A 17,749-nucleotide genomic window follows, 5' to 3' on the forward strand; every position below is an offset into this window, starting at 1 on the left:
CTTATGCCTGATACTTTAGATTATTAAAAGAGAAGGAATGTTAAATATCCAATTTCCTTGTCACAATTTATGCCCTCTATTTTCTTTTTGCATCATCACTCAGTGAAACTGAATTTAGTTTCACTTTTCTTTATATTTATTTTCACTTTCAAGTTCTTAGAACTGTAATGTTTTGGTTTGCAAACACTGAAGGGAAATTTTGAGGGGGTTCTTTTAACAGGTGCTTTCAACAGAATTTTTTAAAAAAAATGTGAAAACATTTCTATTGGTCTTAAGTTTCACTATTTTTACAAAAGTTTAAAATTGAACTACAACTAAGTGGACAGGTTTCAGAGTAACAGCCGTGTTAGTCTGTATTCGCAAAAAGAAAAGGAGTACTTGTGGCACCTTAGAGACTAACCAATTTATTAGAGCATAAGCTTTCGTGAGCTACAGCTCACTTCATCAGATGCATATCGTGGAAACTGCAGCAGACTTTATATATACACAGAGAATATGAACCAATACCTCCTCCCACCCCACTGTCCTGCTGGTAATAGCTTATCTAAAGTGATCATCAGGTGGGCCATTTCCAGCACAAATCCAGGTTTTCTCACCCTCCACCCCCGCACACAAATTCACTCTCCTGCTGGTGATAGCCCATCCAAAGTGACAACTCTTTACACAATGTGCATGACAATCAAGTTGGGCTATTTCCTGCACAAATCCAGGTTTTCTCACATCCCCCACACCCCCATACACACACAAACTCACTCTCCTGCTGGTAATAGCTCATCCAAACTGACCACTCTTCAAGTTTAAATCCAAGTTAAACCAGAACATCTGGGGGGGGGGGGGTAGGAAAAAACAAGAGGAAACAGGCTACCCTGCATAATGACTTAGCCACTCCAAGTCTCTATTTAAGCCTAAATTAATAGTATCCAATTTGCAAATGAATTCCAATTCAGCAGTTTCTCGCTGGAGTCTGGATTTGAAGTTTTTTTGTTTTAAGATAGCGACCTTCATGTCTGTGATTGCGTGACCAGAGAGATTGAAGTGTTCTCCGACTGGTTTATGAATGTTATAATTCTTGACATCTGATTTGTGTCCATTTATTCTTTTACGTAGAGACTGTCCAGTTTGACCAATGTACATGGCAGATATTGTGCCCACATGTTCTGGTTTAACTTGGATTTAAACTTGAAGAGTGGTCAGTTTGGATGAGCTATTACCAGCAGGAGAGTGAGTTTGTGTGTGTATGGGGGTGGGGGGGATGTGAGAAAACCTGGATTTGTGCAGGAAATAGCCCAACTTGATTGTCATGCACATTGTGTAAAGAGTTGTCACTTTGGATGGGCTATCACCAGCAGGAGAGTGAATTTGTGTGCGGGGGTGGAGGGTGAGAAAACCTGGATTTGTGCTGGAAATGGCCCACCTGATGATCACTTTAGATAAGCTATTACCAGCAGGACAGTGGGGTGGGAGGAGGTATTGGTTCATATTCTCTGTGTATATATAAAGTCTGCTGCAGTTTCCACGATATGCATCTGATGAAGTGAGCTGTAGCTCACGAAAGCTTATGCTCTAATAAATTGGTTAGTCTCTAAGGTGCCACAAGTACTCCTTTTCTTTTAACTAAGTGGACAGTGTCCCTTTAAAGTGGGTTTACTGTTTGTAAAATATGCTAATTTGATAGCACTGGAGACTGAACTCAATCCTTACAATTATGGTACAGCCAGTTATAACAATGTCAAATTCCCCACATTATCCCATCAGCGTCCTTTCATCCTGATTTGGAAGGATCATCTTTAAGTCAGTCTCTGTGTCCGTTCAGTCCTTTGCCTCCCTACTGAAACTACACCAAACTAATCAGCGAGGGCCAAGTTCAGTGGTTGTTAAGGAGACACTGGTAGTTGCAGTTCAGTTTCCAGCAAACTAAACTGGTTTCAACTAAAAAGAATATACTACCAAACATCCATCAAATAAATTGTTGTCACTATTGAAACAGGCCAGATTCCAAACAGTGACTGAGGGCTGACTGGCTTAACATCCCATTATTAATGTCCTGAGCAATCCAGTTCACCATGAACCAACCATTTTTTATTAATTTCAGTGCAGTTACACAAATTCAACTTCTGTAAGAAATCAAATACCACTAACAATGTCTGTTTGGCCTTCAGAATAAAGAACCATAGGTTTAACAGCAGTATTAGAGTTCAGCATGCAAGTAATCATTATTATGGTGTCATAGACATCTTTGTCTATGAGAGGGACATCTTAAAAGAGGCCTTGATCCAGCATCTAATTAATTTTGTGCCTGAAGTCAGATGCAGAGGAACATGACAGCATTTACACATCTAATTATATGATTTATGAGTGCAATCAACTAGAAACCTATATTCTATATGCAGTGTTGTTGTAAGTATGTTGGTCCCAAGATGTTAGAAACAAGGTGGGTGAAGTAATATCTCTTATTGAACCAACGTCTGTTTATTATTTTCTCAGGGGAAAGTGCAAACACAGTCTCCCACTACTACAAGTTATGCAGTTGAGTTTCCCACAGTGGGGGAAATCACAAGGGTCAGCACCCCTGGAATGCAATGGATGAACCTTATCCTGAGAAAACCACCTCATGATCATGGTATCTTCTGTCAGTCAGAGAGACAAACTTTCGAGCTACACAGAGCTCTTCTTCGGGTCTGGGAAAGGTACAAAGTGTCACAGCTAAATAAAAGATTGAACAGATAGTGCATATTTTAAGGGACCATTTAAGGTGAAATGGCCCTTTAACACTCATGTTAACAACCCCCCCAACCTCTCCAAGCTCATCATCAGAAGCAAGTTCCCAACAGACCAGGACCAACTCAGAGCAGCACCAGACCCTGCCAGAACAACAGATGCCAAACCTGCAAATATTTTTCCACTGCTTCTATGACCAACATCCCCCACAACACACCTTTCAAGATCCACAAGTCCTACATGTGCCTGTCCCAGCATGTGGTATACCTCATCCAATGCACTAAATGCCCTAATAACAACTATGTGTGTGAAACCAGACAATCAGTACTCTCTCGAATGAACTCACACAGGAAAATTATAAGACAAAAGCACCATGTCACCTGTGGGTGAACACTTTTAACAATGTGATCATTCTATATCTGACCTCTCAGTTCTCATCCTCACAGGAAACCTGCGCAACACTTTCAAAGGATGAGCCTGGGAGTTTAAATTCATGGTCTTAATAAAGACACTGGATTTATGGCTTATTACAACAATCTGTAACCCACTAACCCCTTTTTGTCAAAAGAACATAAGAACGGCCATACTGGTTCAGACTAATGGTCCATCTAGCCCAGTATCCTGTCTTCCAACAATGGCCAATGCCAGATGTTTCAATGGGAATGAACAGGGGAATTATCAAGTGATCCATCCTCTGTGGTCCAATCCCAACAGTTCTGTGACTACAGGGGTGTTAACAGGCCATTTCACCTTGAATGGTACGTTAGTATATGTGCTAACTGCTTATGCTAAACTATCTGTTCTATCTTGTATTTAGCTGTGACGCTCTGCCTACACTTACAAGCTTGCAGCTGCACAGTGCTCATGTAGCTGCATTAGGCTGATGGGAGAGCTCTCTCCATTGACATAATAAAACCAGTTCAATGAGTGGCACTAGCTATGTCAACAGGAAAGCATCTGCCGCCCATATAGCCCTGTGTACACGAGTGCTTATGCTGGCAAAACTTATGTCACACCCCTGAGCGACAAAAGTTTTCCCTGACATAAGAGCTAGTGTAGACACGGCCTTAGTACCTTCCCCAGACCTGCAGAAGAGCTCTGTGCAGCATGAAAGCATGTCTCTCTCACCAACAGAGGTTGGTCCCATAAATTATCTCACCCACCAGGTCTAAATTCTTCATTTGTGCTTAAAGAACATTCTTTCATACAAGTGCAGAAAGCTGAATGAGACTACCTTTGAATAAGGTTGTCATCTCCCTGGTTTTTGAATGGGTTACCTGATCTCCCAGTCTCCATCCTATTTCCCCATATTATAAATTTCCTCCCCTAGACACCACCTTCCAATTCTCACAACATTACAGGAGTGCTACCACACTTCCCTCACACTACTAGTCTGCTTCTGCTGTGCCTCTGTGTCTTTTAACTGATGCCCTGCTTGCTTGGAGGTATGCGAGAGTGATTGTATGAGAATGAAGGAAAGAGATTGCAGGGGAAGACAGAGGAGTAATGAAAACAGGCAAATGATGTGAGAAGTTGGAACTCACATGAGGAGACAGAGAGATACCAGATGAGAACTAGAGACCAAGAAGAGAAAACAGCCAGCACACCATCAGAAAGAGAAGGAAGACCACAAGGATGTGGTACAGCTTAGGATAAAGTTGTGAGTTGGTGGGACGTGCAATGACTGGGCTAAAATTTAGTTTGAAAAGATGAAAATTTTACTTTTGGAACCGATAATCCTTGCTCTAAAACCAGCTAGTTTCCCCCTTACATAGTGATGCAAAGTAATTCTACCTCCTGCTGGCCTGGAGGGTAAGGAACTTGAGTCAGAAATCAAACCCTTACATGGTAGAGCAGAGCATAACCATAGAGTCAGCATGCTGCCCTGGGGGGGACACACAACAAAAACTTATTAATTCAAACATTTGATGTTTAAAAACTCTAAATTAGCACAGAAATTATAAAATAATATGAAAAAGGCCAATAAGAGTAGGACTGAAAGAACTAATTAAAGCTTCAAATTTTTGAGTGTGAGTGACTAACTGCATCCACACAAAGTCTCATTGACTTCATTGGAGCTCTGTGCAGGCACAGCAATCTGCCCATGCTGTTACCCTAAAATTTTAGATGCCAGTGATGTTAGCCTGCAATGGCACTTTTAATTTAACCAAAGAACAACAAGGTTGTGGCCTGCCCTAAAGGAAATGCCAGAGTGTTACCAGGGGGCTTGTGTCCAACCTGCGGAAGATTCCCCAGAGCAAGCTAGTTTTGGTAACCCCTGAAAGGACACAGATACAGCCTTCCGCTCAAGGATGAACACACAAGAGTAATTCTTTGAAAACAAAATTTATTTAAAAGAAATAAGTGGTTACAATGTATTTAATGAAGCAAGACATTATTTGGAACATAGTAAAAATGCAATAAAATTACATTTAAAGCATCTTATAATGAGAGCAGCACTGTGAAATAAAGACACAGACTGCTTACAATATCTGACACCCCACACAAAGAATACAGTAGCTTCAATGTAACGTGCATATAGATATTCCCCTATAAACAAAGGCTTTTAGTTTTAGTGATACAATTTAACCCCATACTTAATACAATGTGGTATACGTGGTATATACCCACAAGAAAAAACATTACCATATTCACAAATTAAAAATAAAACATTTACTTAACATCAACATTGACTCTTAACATTAAACATTTAACATTCTGTAAACGCTGGCCAAGCGGTTACAAGATGGGTAGCAGAGATCTCCCTCAGGACGCAGGCATCCAGCTTTATTTACAGACAAACCCATACACTCTTAAATAATAGATATAAAAAAGATCAGACTTATACTTCTTCAAAAGTTTCCCTCTGACTCATCTCATTGGTCCTTCTGCTCTGTCTGATTTCCTGAACTATGTTCTCCACAGCTGCGCTGTTGCTCCGTCGGGCCGCAGATGCAGTGGCGGTTGCTGCTCTTCTGTTGCTGCTGGCAAGGTAGCTGCTAGCAGGCAGTTGTTCGTTGCCACAGCAACCTTAGAATTCTGCTGCTGCTGCTTTTTCAAGTAGCTGCTTTTCAGGATGTTCAGTTCTTCTTTTCAGGCAGCTTCCATTCTCATGCAAAGCCTCAAACCCACTTCTTTTCAACCTGTTAGTAGACAGCCTCCTATGCCTAACCACTACAGACTCAGCCTGCTGGCTGTCAGCCTTACATACTGGTTGCTCTCTCAAGGTCAGCTCCTCTCAGCCAATCAGCTGCTAGCTTTTTCCAGCTCCTCCGCATGACATCATACCTATTCTTAGGTAGGAAAGCTCCTCCCTCTGACGCCATCTTGGATTCTAGATGTTTTTAAGCACCTCCCTCTGATGCCATCATGGTTGCTAGAACTTTCCACTACCTAAATTTAAACTATTATCCTTGTCGTCACCATTTTGGCCAGCCATGTTGTATTTTCTAAATTTAAACGATCAATTTCTATTTAATTAGAGCCTTAATCTTAAAACTAATTACTGTTTTATGCAAACCAAAGTGTCCTAATACTGTCACCACCTTAATTGTATCAATTGGGAGAAATGAATTTTACCGCGTTTTCAACCCCCTTCCAAGGTGTTTCTGTAAGCTTCTATTAAGATGCTGCAAGGTATTTCAGAACATTCAGAGCAAAATTCTCTCATTACAGTGACCAATGAATGGCAAGACTGGGGCCCATGTTGACAGTAATGTGAAATGTTGTACAAAATCTGATCATAATTTTATGTTCTGTACTAGTTCAACATTAATTTAAAAAATTGACCCAGTGAATAGTGAAAAAAACAGCAAGAGACAGTCACCTCATACCCAGCAGATGGCAGAATACACTCACAAAAAGGTTCTATAGTCCATCAGATGGAGATGGGAAGGGAAAAAAGGCTCTGCTTTTCAAAACTGCACTTAAATTGTCTAACTATATGTCACGGGGTGGCTGGTTCCTGTGATTAAAGCAGTCCAGTGCCCCTGTGCCAGAGGAGGTGCTCCTAGTTGAGCCAATTAAGGGAGTGGGACAACACCTGAGCTATAAAGGGTCTAACGATGGCTCTGTGAGAACAGAGCTTGAAGGGGGAAGGATTGAATTGAAGCTGTAGGGAGAGAGGGTTTCCTCTAGTGGCTCCTAAACAAGGGAGTTGGGGCTACGTAAGACGATCCAGCTGTAAGTTTTGTTTTTCCTTTGGGAAAAGGCAAAGAAGGTAGCCCAGGCCTTGCGTTCTCTGCAGGGGCTCAGACAGTAGGAAGGGACAGCACCTCAGGGAGGAGGGGTTGTGCCCAGCTTTAGGCTGCATGGAGCCCAGTTTAAGGATGGGTGGAAGATTTTGTTTTTGTGTTTGCTTTTCTGGAACTCTGTGTTAATAAAAACCAGACCACAAGATGCGTTGTTATCGGATTACAAAGACTGTGTGGAGTTTGTGTAAGGAGGGGAAAACAGAGGCAGGGCACTGTGGAGACACCTCTGGCCACCAAAGAGTGCTTATTTGGCAGCTACTGTGTTACGCTGCACTTCTTTTTTATTTTTTAAGCCATTTTAAGCGACAGATTTATTTCAAAGTACCACAAAGGGCAAGAAGCATGCATGGAAAAATAACTATTTTCAGCTATATTGTGTCTTTGTTTTCAAAATTTTAATTTTAAAACCACAATTTTCAAACATTTTGTTTTTGAAAATAGAGATATATTTGAAAGTCTCTCTTTTTAGAAAGAGGGTCACTTAATGATGAGGTAGGAGGCAGAAGATAGCTGCACCTCCCGATCAACAAAGCGTGGCCCTTACTCTCAGCTGTGTGCTGCAGGAATCACACAGGAAGCTTTCTTCACTTTGGGCCCAATTCTAAAAGGTGCTGAGTATCTTCAACCCTCACCAAGCGCACTTCTGACACCCTTGCTTACACTGAGTAGTACCTTACGCTGAAGGTAGGCTCATTAAAACTAGTATTATTCAAGGAATAAGAGCAGCAGAATAAAGCCCCTATATCTGAGTCATCCCACTGCAGTCAAATCATGTATGTAAGTGTTTGTAGGCTCAGGCTCATAAATTAGGATGTGGCTATGGCTTTGCGAGCAATTTTAAATGAGCTCATAAACCTGCTAGTTCAACTCTCCCATGATATCACCATAATCTTTTAAGGTAGACATGCCATTACACATAATGGACCAAACACATCAGGGACTGCAGTTAGACTGGAAGATCTAGTATTGTTTTAATAAAAGATCTGATAGTGAACTGACTCCTTCTACCAGTTGTTATAAGAATTATTGCCTGAAGGGAATTAGAAAATATACAATGTATATAGTGAGTGTCCCTGCCTAAACCCACAGCAGCAAGGCATGGAGAGCAAACAGAAAATGCTGTTGAAGACAAGGGAAGATAATAAGCAAAAGTGCCCTGGAAAACTGCTATTTGAGAGAGTTGTTTTATTGCTTATTGTTCTGATCTTCCGAGTCAGCTGAAAGTACTAAACATGCCTATGCTTTCTATACTACATCTTAAAATGTTAATACCATTACAGCTGAGCTGCACCTGTGTTGAACGCCTACCAAATATGCTTACATTTATTCTCAATGTAGATAGGTCCTTAGGGCCTGGAGGCAGAGTCTGTGTTGCATTTCTAGTTCACTCTCTCTGGCAGTCTGTGAGACCCTGAGTATTTTTACTTTTAGGACAGGAAGCCAAGCCCATCTTGGTCAACCATCTGTTTGCCTGGACCACTGCTGTGTAGGGGTTTCTTTTATGGTAGACTGGGGTCACTGCTTGCACGGTCTATTGTGGAAAATTTAATTGTATACTTTCCAACCAGTGGAGCAAACGAGTTCTAAACCTAGGAGAATGGACAGACACAGCAGAGATAGCATCACAGTACATAGCAGCCTGTCTCTGGATTGAGAATGGACAGAAATGACAAACGGAGACAGGAAAAAATATCACACTTACACTGTGAAGCCTTATCCTGGGCAAAGTATACCTTCCTCTGACAGCTACCTGAGGAATTTGTCTCTTCCTTATGCTTTGGCAACAATTGTATAGGTTCTCATGCCAATAAAATATTATTAAATGGAATTGAATTGCTTACTCTTAATGTATTGTAATAGGTACATTACAATTAAAAATAAATCTAAAATATCCTATTCCAACAAAGTCCATTTTATGTAGAAACAGATGTTCTTTTCCTAGTAGCAAGTTCCTTCCCCTATATTGCTGTGTGATAAACTGTGTGCCAGTTGGCTGACACCCTCCGCCCCCAGAGATAGCTGAATCTCAGCAGTATAGTATGTGTAGTCTGTGATGCTATTTGAAATTCTTTGGTATGTAAGGTGCTATATAAACGTAAAACATTATCGAGGGCACTCTAAGAAGAAAGAAGAACGTGGTTTTGTATGTGAGTGTGGATGTATCAGAGGTTATTATGAATTCTTTCTTTGAATTGTAGTAGCACCCTATTCATTGACCAGGACCCTAGTGTACTAGGTACCGTAAAAATACAGAATGAGAAAGGTTTCAGAGTAACAGCCGTGTTAGTCTGTATTCGCAAAAAGAAAAGGAGTACTTGTGGCACCTTAGAGACTAACCAATTTATTTGAGCATGAGCTTTCGTGAGCTACAGCTCACTTCATCAGCTGGCAAGAGCAAACGGGACAGATGCCACTTTTGTCAAAAAGTGGGGTGCAGAGGAATGAGCAGGAGGGTGAGCAGAGATGCCAGCCCCGCCTGGGAGCTGGGGGGAGGTAGGGCTTGAGCGAACAGCAACGCCAGCGCCAGCCTTTGGGAAATATGGTCACCCCAATAAGGGAGCATAAGGTGGTCCATACTGGTCTGTATGGGAATATACGAAAGTGAAGGAACTTGTTATTATGTGGGTATGGTGTTTGGCACAATGGCTTTGGAGTCTCTGGGCAGCCCAATAACAGAAATAATACAGAACAACACGTAGGGGTGTGTGTGTGTGGTGGGGGAAAGTATGTGTAGAAGGTTGAAGCAGCACACAGCAGGGTCTGTCGGTGCAGCAGGCTGGTGCATGGAGCCACATCAAGGGGCGTATGGACGCGGTGGATGCAGGCACGTGGGAAAGTCACACAGTCCTTTACCCCTGGCATATCCGTAATGATCATTTACCACTATGACGTCACTTTACCCGACGCGAACGGGTCACGATGACGTCACACCCTCCCACCCAATCAGAGGCGCAGGGAGGGGGCGCGAAGCCCCCGCTGCGGGGAGGCGGGCGAGAAGCGTCAGCAGCCGCCGTTGCTGGCTCGGGGTCCCCCCGCCCCCGCTCAGGCAGCCCGAGCCCCGGCCCGGGCGAGCGGCTCCGTGCGGCGGGGATGAGCCCGGCTGCCTCGCACCCCCCGTAACGGCGCCGCCGCCGCCATGAAGCGGAAGAACTGGTCCGGGGCCCGGCGACGCTCGGCCCCGGCGCCGCCGGCCGTGAAGAAAACTCGGGGCGCGGCGGCTGCAGCCGCGGGGGTGGAAGAGGAGCCGCCCCCGTCCGGGCCGGAGAGCTGCATGCAAATCACCGGTGAGCGGGGGCGCCGGGGGCGCCGGGGGCGGGAGGCAGCCAGCGCCCGGGTTGCCGTGGCCGGGCAGGCATCGCTGACGCCGTGTGTGCGGTGGGCAGCGGGAGCGGCAGTCCGGGGGAAGCGGCGGCGGCGGCGGCGGCAGCGGGGTCTGTGTGGCGGGATTTGCGGAACTTGCTCCTCCTCCTGCCCCACTGGAGGGAGGGCGCCCGCCAGCTCTTCCCTCTCACCAGGCTTCCAAATAATGGGTGAGAGCAAAACCCTTCTGCCTGCGTCCACCTGCCTCTCGCAGCAGCCTCCGGCCGGCTTCGCTGTGCACGTTACAAGTTGCTGTCAAACTTTATGGGAGCCGCCACGTCGTGTGACAGCTTCCATGGGTTTTGTTTTAAACGCTAGCCCCAGAGCGGGCGGGGGGGCTTGGCTGGTGGTACACGGGTCTCCCCGAAAGCGCAGAGAAAATATGTAGGTCTCCCGCGGTCTGATAATGCCTCTCCAGAGTGTCTGCCGTTTAAAAATCATTAGCAGAATGCGTTAAACGTGCTTAGGAGTGGCCTACTCATCCTGTCTTGCCGTACTGACTTCAGTTTTGGGCTCAACAGAGAGTCAGGTGTAAAATATTCTGCGTGAAATTCCTGGTTTTGCTTTTCCTGAGTCCTAAATGAAAGGAGTGTCTGCAATAAAAGGAAACTTTCTCTTTCATCTCCTGCCTCTTGCTGCTGCTTTTCTTCTTCTCCTCCCTCCTCTCTTTTTTTCAGCCTGCAGTACAGAGAAACAATGCTTTGTTGTCTTTTGCCCACTTAATAAATGCTTGTCTGACTGGCTGTTGTTGATACAATAATTGTTTTACACAAATTTCAATTTTAGAAGTTTTTACCATAGCAGACAAAAGCACCTCTAATTTAGCATTCTTCTTCGCATCACACAAGTCCAGAAAGGCCTACTCTTAAAGGATGGCACTAGAAAACCGCTGTCTTGCACTATTTTACAGTACTGATGGAAAAGAAGAATGGAAATATAGTTCAATCTGTCAAACCTCTTAATCTTCTGTGTGAACATATGATGTGGTCTGTGATCTATGGCAGGTCAGACTAGATCAGTGGTTCTCAGACTTTTTGAATTGGCGACTTCTTTCAGACAGCAAGCCTCTGAGTGTGACCCTCGCCTTATAAATTAAAAACACTTTATATATATATTTTAATGCTATTTTAAATGCTAAATTTATAACCAAATTGTTTAAAATAAATCTAACATTTCTCACCACTTTTAAATTAAGACTAAAACACATTTTTACCAAATTATTATGAGCAGAAAAGTTTTTTTTTTTTTAATAATTACTATTTAATACTGGGAGCGGGCACGAAGAAACTTTGTCAGTATCATTTTTCACAGCAGACTTAGTGCCGCACTACCACCCTTACTTCTGAGCTGCTGCTGGCCACAGCACTGCCTTTAGAGCTGAGAGGCTGTGAAAAATGATATTAACAAACATACAAATATCACTTTCCGCAGCAGACTTACTAGTGCTCTGTGTTCCCTCTAAGGCAGTGGTGGGCAACCTGTGGACCGCACGCTGCCTGTCAGGGTAATCCGGTGGCGGGTCACGAGACAATGTTTACATTGACGGTCCGCAGGCACGGCCGCCCCGCAGCTCCCAGTGGCTGTGGTTCGCCATTCCCGGCCAATGGAAGCTGCGGGAAGTGGCACGAGCCACAGGGACTTGCTGGCCGCCACTTCCCGCAGCTCCCATTGGTCGGAAACAGCAAACCACGGCCACTGCGAGGTGTGGGCAGCCGTGCCTGTGGACAGCCAATCCCCACCAGCGGATTACCCTGATGGGCCGCATGCAGCCCACAGGTTGCCCACCACTGCTCTAAGGTGTGCACCTGTGTGGCCACACAAGAAAGCATCAAGAGCCATGCACCTAATTAGTGGAGCGGGGCAGGCATGCAGCCACAGGTAGGCCTGGACACTGGAGAGGATGTGTAAGGGGGGAGGGGAATAGAGGGTGGGTGGAGACAGTATGGGGTGGGAAGCTTGGGGCATTCAGTGCTAGGGCGAGGAGAGATGCCTCTCCCCACTGTCGCCTGCTCATTCTTTCTGCAGTAGAACTGCGCCAGTTTGGCTGGGTTATACAGAAGGGTAACAGGATTTCGTGCCTGGACATGTTCAGTATCTCTAGATGAATAGGAAAAGATTCAATATTGTCCTATTCAGTTACTGACAGAGCCTGATCTGATTCCCTAGTAGAAAGTATTATAATATAATCTTGCAAATTAGAAAACAGGCTTTTACAATTCACATGCTAAATGACAGTTATCTACATAGTTCTTGTAACAGAAAATGATACAAGGCCCTATGTTACTTTTTAGCAAAAAGTAATAGATTAGTTAGAATGAATACATAGCAAGGTCAACTTGAGATGCAGCTTCAGCAACCCTTTAGTAGAAAGGTACAGAAAGCTGCTCAAGTATGACCAGCAATTTAGGTTTTTTGTTTGTATTGGTGGCGCACATCCGCCCATTATCTCGTTATTGGTGCTGTACATAACAAAATTCATTCTGCACATGGATGAAAAAAATTAGAGGGAACATTTCTAGTGCTCCATTGCCACCCTTACTTCTGGGCTGCTGCTGCTGCTGCCTTCAGAGCTGAGTAGCCGGAGAGCGGTAGCTGCTGGCCAGGCTCCCAGCTCTGAAGGCAGCATCGCTGCCAGTAGCAGCACAGAACTGCAGAAGTAAGGGTGGCAATGCCATGTCATGCCACTCCTACTTCTGCCTAAAGTTTAAAGGGGAGGGGGGAAGGCAAACTTTAGGGTGACTACAGCCCTCGCAAGCCCCCCTTAGAGCTGCCCCACCTGGGTGTCTAACTGTTAAATTATAATTTTTGTTTTTGCTGATCCCAGTGCTCTGATTGGTTTGCAGTTTAATGCAGCTCTTCAGCTGCTGAACAATCAAGCCCTCTAATGTTGTCTTGGTACCACTTTTTCGTCACAAGCCAACAAAGCTGCTTGCATGATACTACAATCTCCAGAGTCCAATTTCCTTAAAGTGATGAAAATACAAATATATATTTTGTTTAGGATCAATAATTGCTAGATTATGTTTACAATACTTTTTGAAATAAATGCACTACATTGTAATGGAAAGGTGTGTATAATTTTCTGTAACGCTAGATTTAAATTATATATTTTATAGTAGTTGCTCTCTGTTTCATGCAAGTACGCGTGACCCCCGTGTAATAACCTTGCCACCCCGTGAGAGGTTGCATTGTAATTGCCAGTTTGAGAACCCCTGGACTACATGATCTGGTGGTCCCTTCTGGCCTTAAACTCTATAACTCTGTACGTTTTAAAAATTGATATTTGGTCTTTGGAAAAGAATTAAAATCAATTTTTTTTCATAAAACAGCCTAGTTCTTTGTCTGCCCTTAATTTCATGCTCTCTGCCTTACCAAAGAAAATTATGGATAAACCCCAAGCTCCACTCCCCTGGGCAGTTCTGTACAAACTGCTCAACTTGCACAGAGCCTAGTGACTTCAGTTGTGCTTCGTTTTGGCAAAGGAATCTGCCTCTGTGGAGCAGCATGCGGGGTTTGGGTTGCTCTTTTCTAGTTTAAAAGGATGGTTGAACTCCTAGTTAGTTTAAATTTTTTTTACTACAATTGGGTAATTTAGCTGCTCTTGCGTCTCCTTGCCAACTTTTGAGAATGATATGATTTACTTAAAAACAAACACAAAACCCTTTCCTCTTCCTGTGTGAAAGACCCATGCAAATAGGAAACTCTGTCTATAGAAGAGAGTGAAACTGAGAATACACAAAGTAAACAAACTGGAAAAAAAAAGTTTTTCTGTTACAGTGATCTAGGTGGTACTGATAACAATAGCTGGTTTAAAAAAATAGACTGAAGTGTTGTTGTTTTTTCAATTAGTTGATGGCTTCTTTTAAATTAAAGCAAAACTGGAAATGACGTGTCAAGGTTCACACAATTTTATCATGGAAAAACATATAACATTTTGTGGACAGGGCCTGGTGGACTGAGTATACAAACTCACTGTGCCAGACTCCCATTTTAAAACAAACCAAATAAATGGTGTTGTAAAGGAAAATAATCCAAAATAGTCCAATCTAAAATAAAAATATTGTTAGGTCTTGTCTCCGCAAGGATATTTACTGATACAAATACACCTCTGTAGTTACACTGGTATAACTCCCTGTGTGCACACTTGTATTCCAGAATACTAGTGCCTTTTTCCCTAGGATTTTTTATATTGCCTCCAAAGTGACATAAACTTAATTGGAAAATGCACTTTAATTCTGGAATAATAGTGTCCACACATGGAGGTTTAGCATAATAGTTCTGCTGGTAAATTCCCCATGTAGACAAATGTTAGCAACTAGACCAGAGGTGGGCAAACTACGGCCTGGGGGACCTGCCCAGGAGCTGCCCGGCCCCTGAGCTCCTGGCCTGGGAGGCTTGACCCCAGCCCTTCCCCTGCTGTCCCCCCGCAGCCTCACCTTGTCACGCCGCTGACACAATGCTCGGGGTGGTGAGCTCCTGGGGCAGCGCAGCTGCAGAACCTGGCCTGACGCGGTGCTCTGGGCTGCTCTGTGCGTGGCTGGCTCCAGCCGGGCAGCGCGGCTGTAGCGCCGCCAGCCACCGTTGCTCCAGGCAGTGCGGTAAGGGGGCATGGAGCAGGGGTGTTGGATAGAGGGCAGGGGAGTTCGGGGGTGGGGGTGTGGATAGGGGTCGGGGCGGTCAGAGGGCGGGGAACGGGGGGGGGGGGGTTGAATGGGGGCAGGGGTCCCGGTGGGGAGCAGTCAGGAAGGGGGGGGGTTGGATGGGGCAGTCAGGGGCAGGGGTTCTGGGGACAGTCAGGGAGAAGGGGGGGTTGCATTGGGCAGGGGTCCTGGGGGGGAAGTCAGGAAGGAGAGGAGGGGTTGGATGGGGCAGTCAGGGGCAGGGGGTCCGGGGTCGGTCAGGGAGGGGTGGATGGGGCAGGCGTCCTGGGGGGGCCATTAGGGGGCGAGAAGCGGGGCGGGGGGTTTGGATAGGGGGCAGGGCCATGCCTGGCTGTTTGGGGAGCCTCCCCTAACAAGCCCTCCATACAATTATGGAAACCCAGTGTGGCCCTCAGGCCAAAAAGTTTGCCAGCCCCTGAACTAGACAACTAGCATTCCTACCATTTCACATGGCATCTCAATGCACAACCCTTAGTTCATCTAACTAAAGACATAGAAGATGTAAAGCCCCAATCCTGCAAATACACACACTGGTAAATGGGACTCTGTCCAGTCTAACAAATATGCTCTAAAGCATCTGTTTGCAAAATCAGTGCCAAAATACTTGTGAACATTGCATGTTGCCTTCTCCTTCTCTCGTAATGCAACAGCTTTAAACAAACCTAAATATTTTTAAATACTTGTAATCTGTGGGTGTAACAAATCATGGTGGTCTGATGTCACATACATGGATTACAAATTCTGTTGTGCATTATATTTGAGTGTTTAACACTACAATCTATAGACATTATAGTACTTCAGTTATTACTAATAGCTCTCTGTCAGAATAAGCTTCAGTAAGTATTCTTTTAAAAATTATTTCTCATACACAGTTTTGCTCTCCATTGCAATACTAACACTTTTTGAGATGTTTTACTCTGGTGGTGTAAAAAAAGACACTGGCTGGGAAAACACTGTAGATTTTCCCATATTCCTGTGAATGCGTGGTAGGTACATGCCACATTCCAGGAATAACATCAAGGATGTAGGAAAATGATTGACTAAAGAATACAATTCCTTAAAGTTTCTGTTGTGCTGTATTACAGTGGATTTAAAATTACATCATTTTTTTTCTTCAACTAATGCATGACACTCAGATAATGTGAATTTTATTTGCCAAAACTGAACAAACTCACCTCCACTTATTAGATGTAATCTCCCATGTCTTTCAAAATGATAGCTATATACAATGCAAATAAATTGTGGAGATTTTATTTAAGATGGGTAGGCAGTTTTTTATTTCCTATCTTTGGTATGTATGTTCTGTACATTTCTCTAACTATGCCTGAGAAATAAGATTCTAAAGCATGTTGTGTTGCGTTGTAACTTTCCAACAAAATTATTTAGACAAGTTTGGTTACAATTTGCAGGAGATAAAGCTGCCCGCTTCTTGTTTTATAATATCACCTGAAAGTGAGAACAGGCGTTCGCATGGCACTGTTGTAGCCGGTGTTGCAAGATATTTACACGTCAGATGCGCTAAAGATTCATATGTCCCTTCATGCTTCAACCAACCACCATTCCAGAGGACATGTGTCCATGCTGAAGATGGGTTCTGCTCGATAATGATCCAGAGCAGAACGGATCGATGCATATTCATTTTCATCATCTGAGTCAGATGCCACCAGCAGAAGGTTGATTTTCTTTTTTGGTGGTTTGGGTTCTGTAATTTCTGCATCTGAGTATTGCTCTTTTAAAACCTTTGAAAGCATGCTCCACACCTCTTCCCTCTCAGATTTTGGAAGGCACTTCAGATTCTTAAACCTTGGGTCGAGTGCTTTAGAAATCTCACATTGGTATCTTCTTTGCGTTTTGTCAAATCTGATGAGAATGTGTTTTTAAAAGAAACATGTTTTAATCAGAGACTGCTATAACATGAAATATATGGCAGAATGTGGGTAAAACAGCACAGGAGACATACAATTCTCCCTCAAGGAGTTCAGTCACAAATTTTATTAACACATTATTTTTTAACCAGTGTCATCAGCATGGAAGCATATCCTCTGGAATGGTGACTGAAGCATGAAGGTGCGTACAAATTTTTAGCATATCTGGCACGTAAATACCTTGCAACGCCAGCTACAAAAGTGCCATGCGAACGCCTGTTCTCACGTTCAGGTGACATTGTAAATAAGAAGCAGGCAGCAGTATCTCCCGTAAATATAAAAAAACTTGTTTGTCTTAGTGATTGGCTGAACAGGAAGTAGGACTGAGTGGACTTGTAGGCTCTAAAGTTTTACATTGTTTTGTTTTTGAGTGCAGTTATGTAAGAAAAAAAATCTACATTTGTAAATTACACTTTCATGATAAAAAGATTGCGCTACAGTACTTGTATGAGGTGAATTGAAAAATACTATTTCTTTTATCATTTTTACAGTGCCAATGTTTGTAATAAAAATAGTATAAAGTGAACACTGTACACTTTGTATTCTGTGTAGTAATAGAAATTGATATACAGTATTTGAAAATGTAGAAAAACATCCGAAAGTATTTAATAAATTTCAATTGGTATTCTATTGTTTAGCGGTGTGATTAATCACGATTAATTTTTTTAATTGCAGTTAATTTTTTTTAGTTAATCACTTGAGTTAACTGCGATTAATCAACAGCCCTACTTTAGAGTCCTTTTATTTAGGATGGGTGTCAATTTTGTTTACATTGAGAAATTTACTTCTACAGAGAAGTGCTGTAGAGTCTGCAATATACTCATGCTTTAAT

The 17,749-nt window shown here is 43.4% G+C and overlaps 1 protein-coding gene and 1 non-coding gene across 5 annotated transcripts in view; one reads left to right on the top strand and one right to left on the bottom strand.

The window, feature by feature from the left end:
• Nucleotides 1-2,481: 2,481 nt before the first annotated feature.
• On the bottom strand, nucleotides 2,482-2,641 carry LOC140912187 (U1 spliceosomal RNA). Its single transcript, XR_012159263.1, has one exon. It is a non-coding gene; the product is annotated as a U1 spliceosomal RNA (small nuclear RNA).
• Nucleotides 2,642-9,925: 7,284 nt separating this feature from the next.
• CDC14B (cell division cycle 14B) overlaps nucleotides 9,926-17,749 on the top strand; it is an 82,985-nt gene continuing 75,161 nt past the window's right edge. For all 4 annotated transcript variants that reach the window (XM_073344945.2, XM_073344942.2, XM_073344946.2 and 1 more), the window contains exon 1: nucleotides 9,926-10,255. In XM_073344945.2, the coding sequence (XP_073201046.1) occupies nucleotides 10,108-10,255 (148 nt within the window). In that variant the 5' untranslated portion in view covers nucleotides 9,926-10,107. The remainder of the gene's footprint in view (nucleotides 10,256-17,749) is intronic.

Source organism: Lepidochelys kempii, chromosome 5, assembly GCF_965140285.1.
Source record: "Lepidochelys kempii isolate rLepKem1 chromosome 5, rLepKem1.hap1, whole genome shotgun sequence".
Classification (NCBI taxonomy): domain Eukaryota; kingdom Metazoa; phylum Chordata; order Testudines; family Cheloniidae; genus Lepidochelys; species Lepidochelys kempii.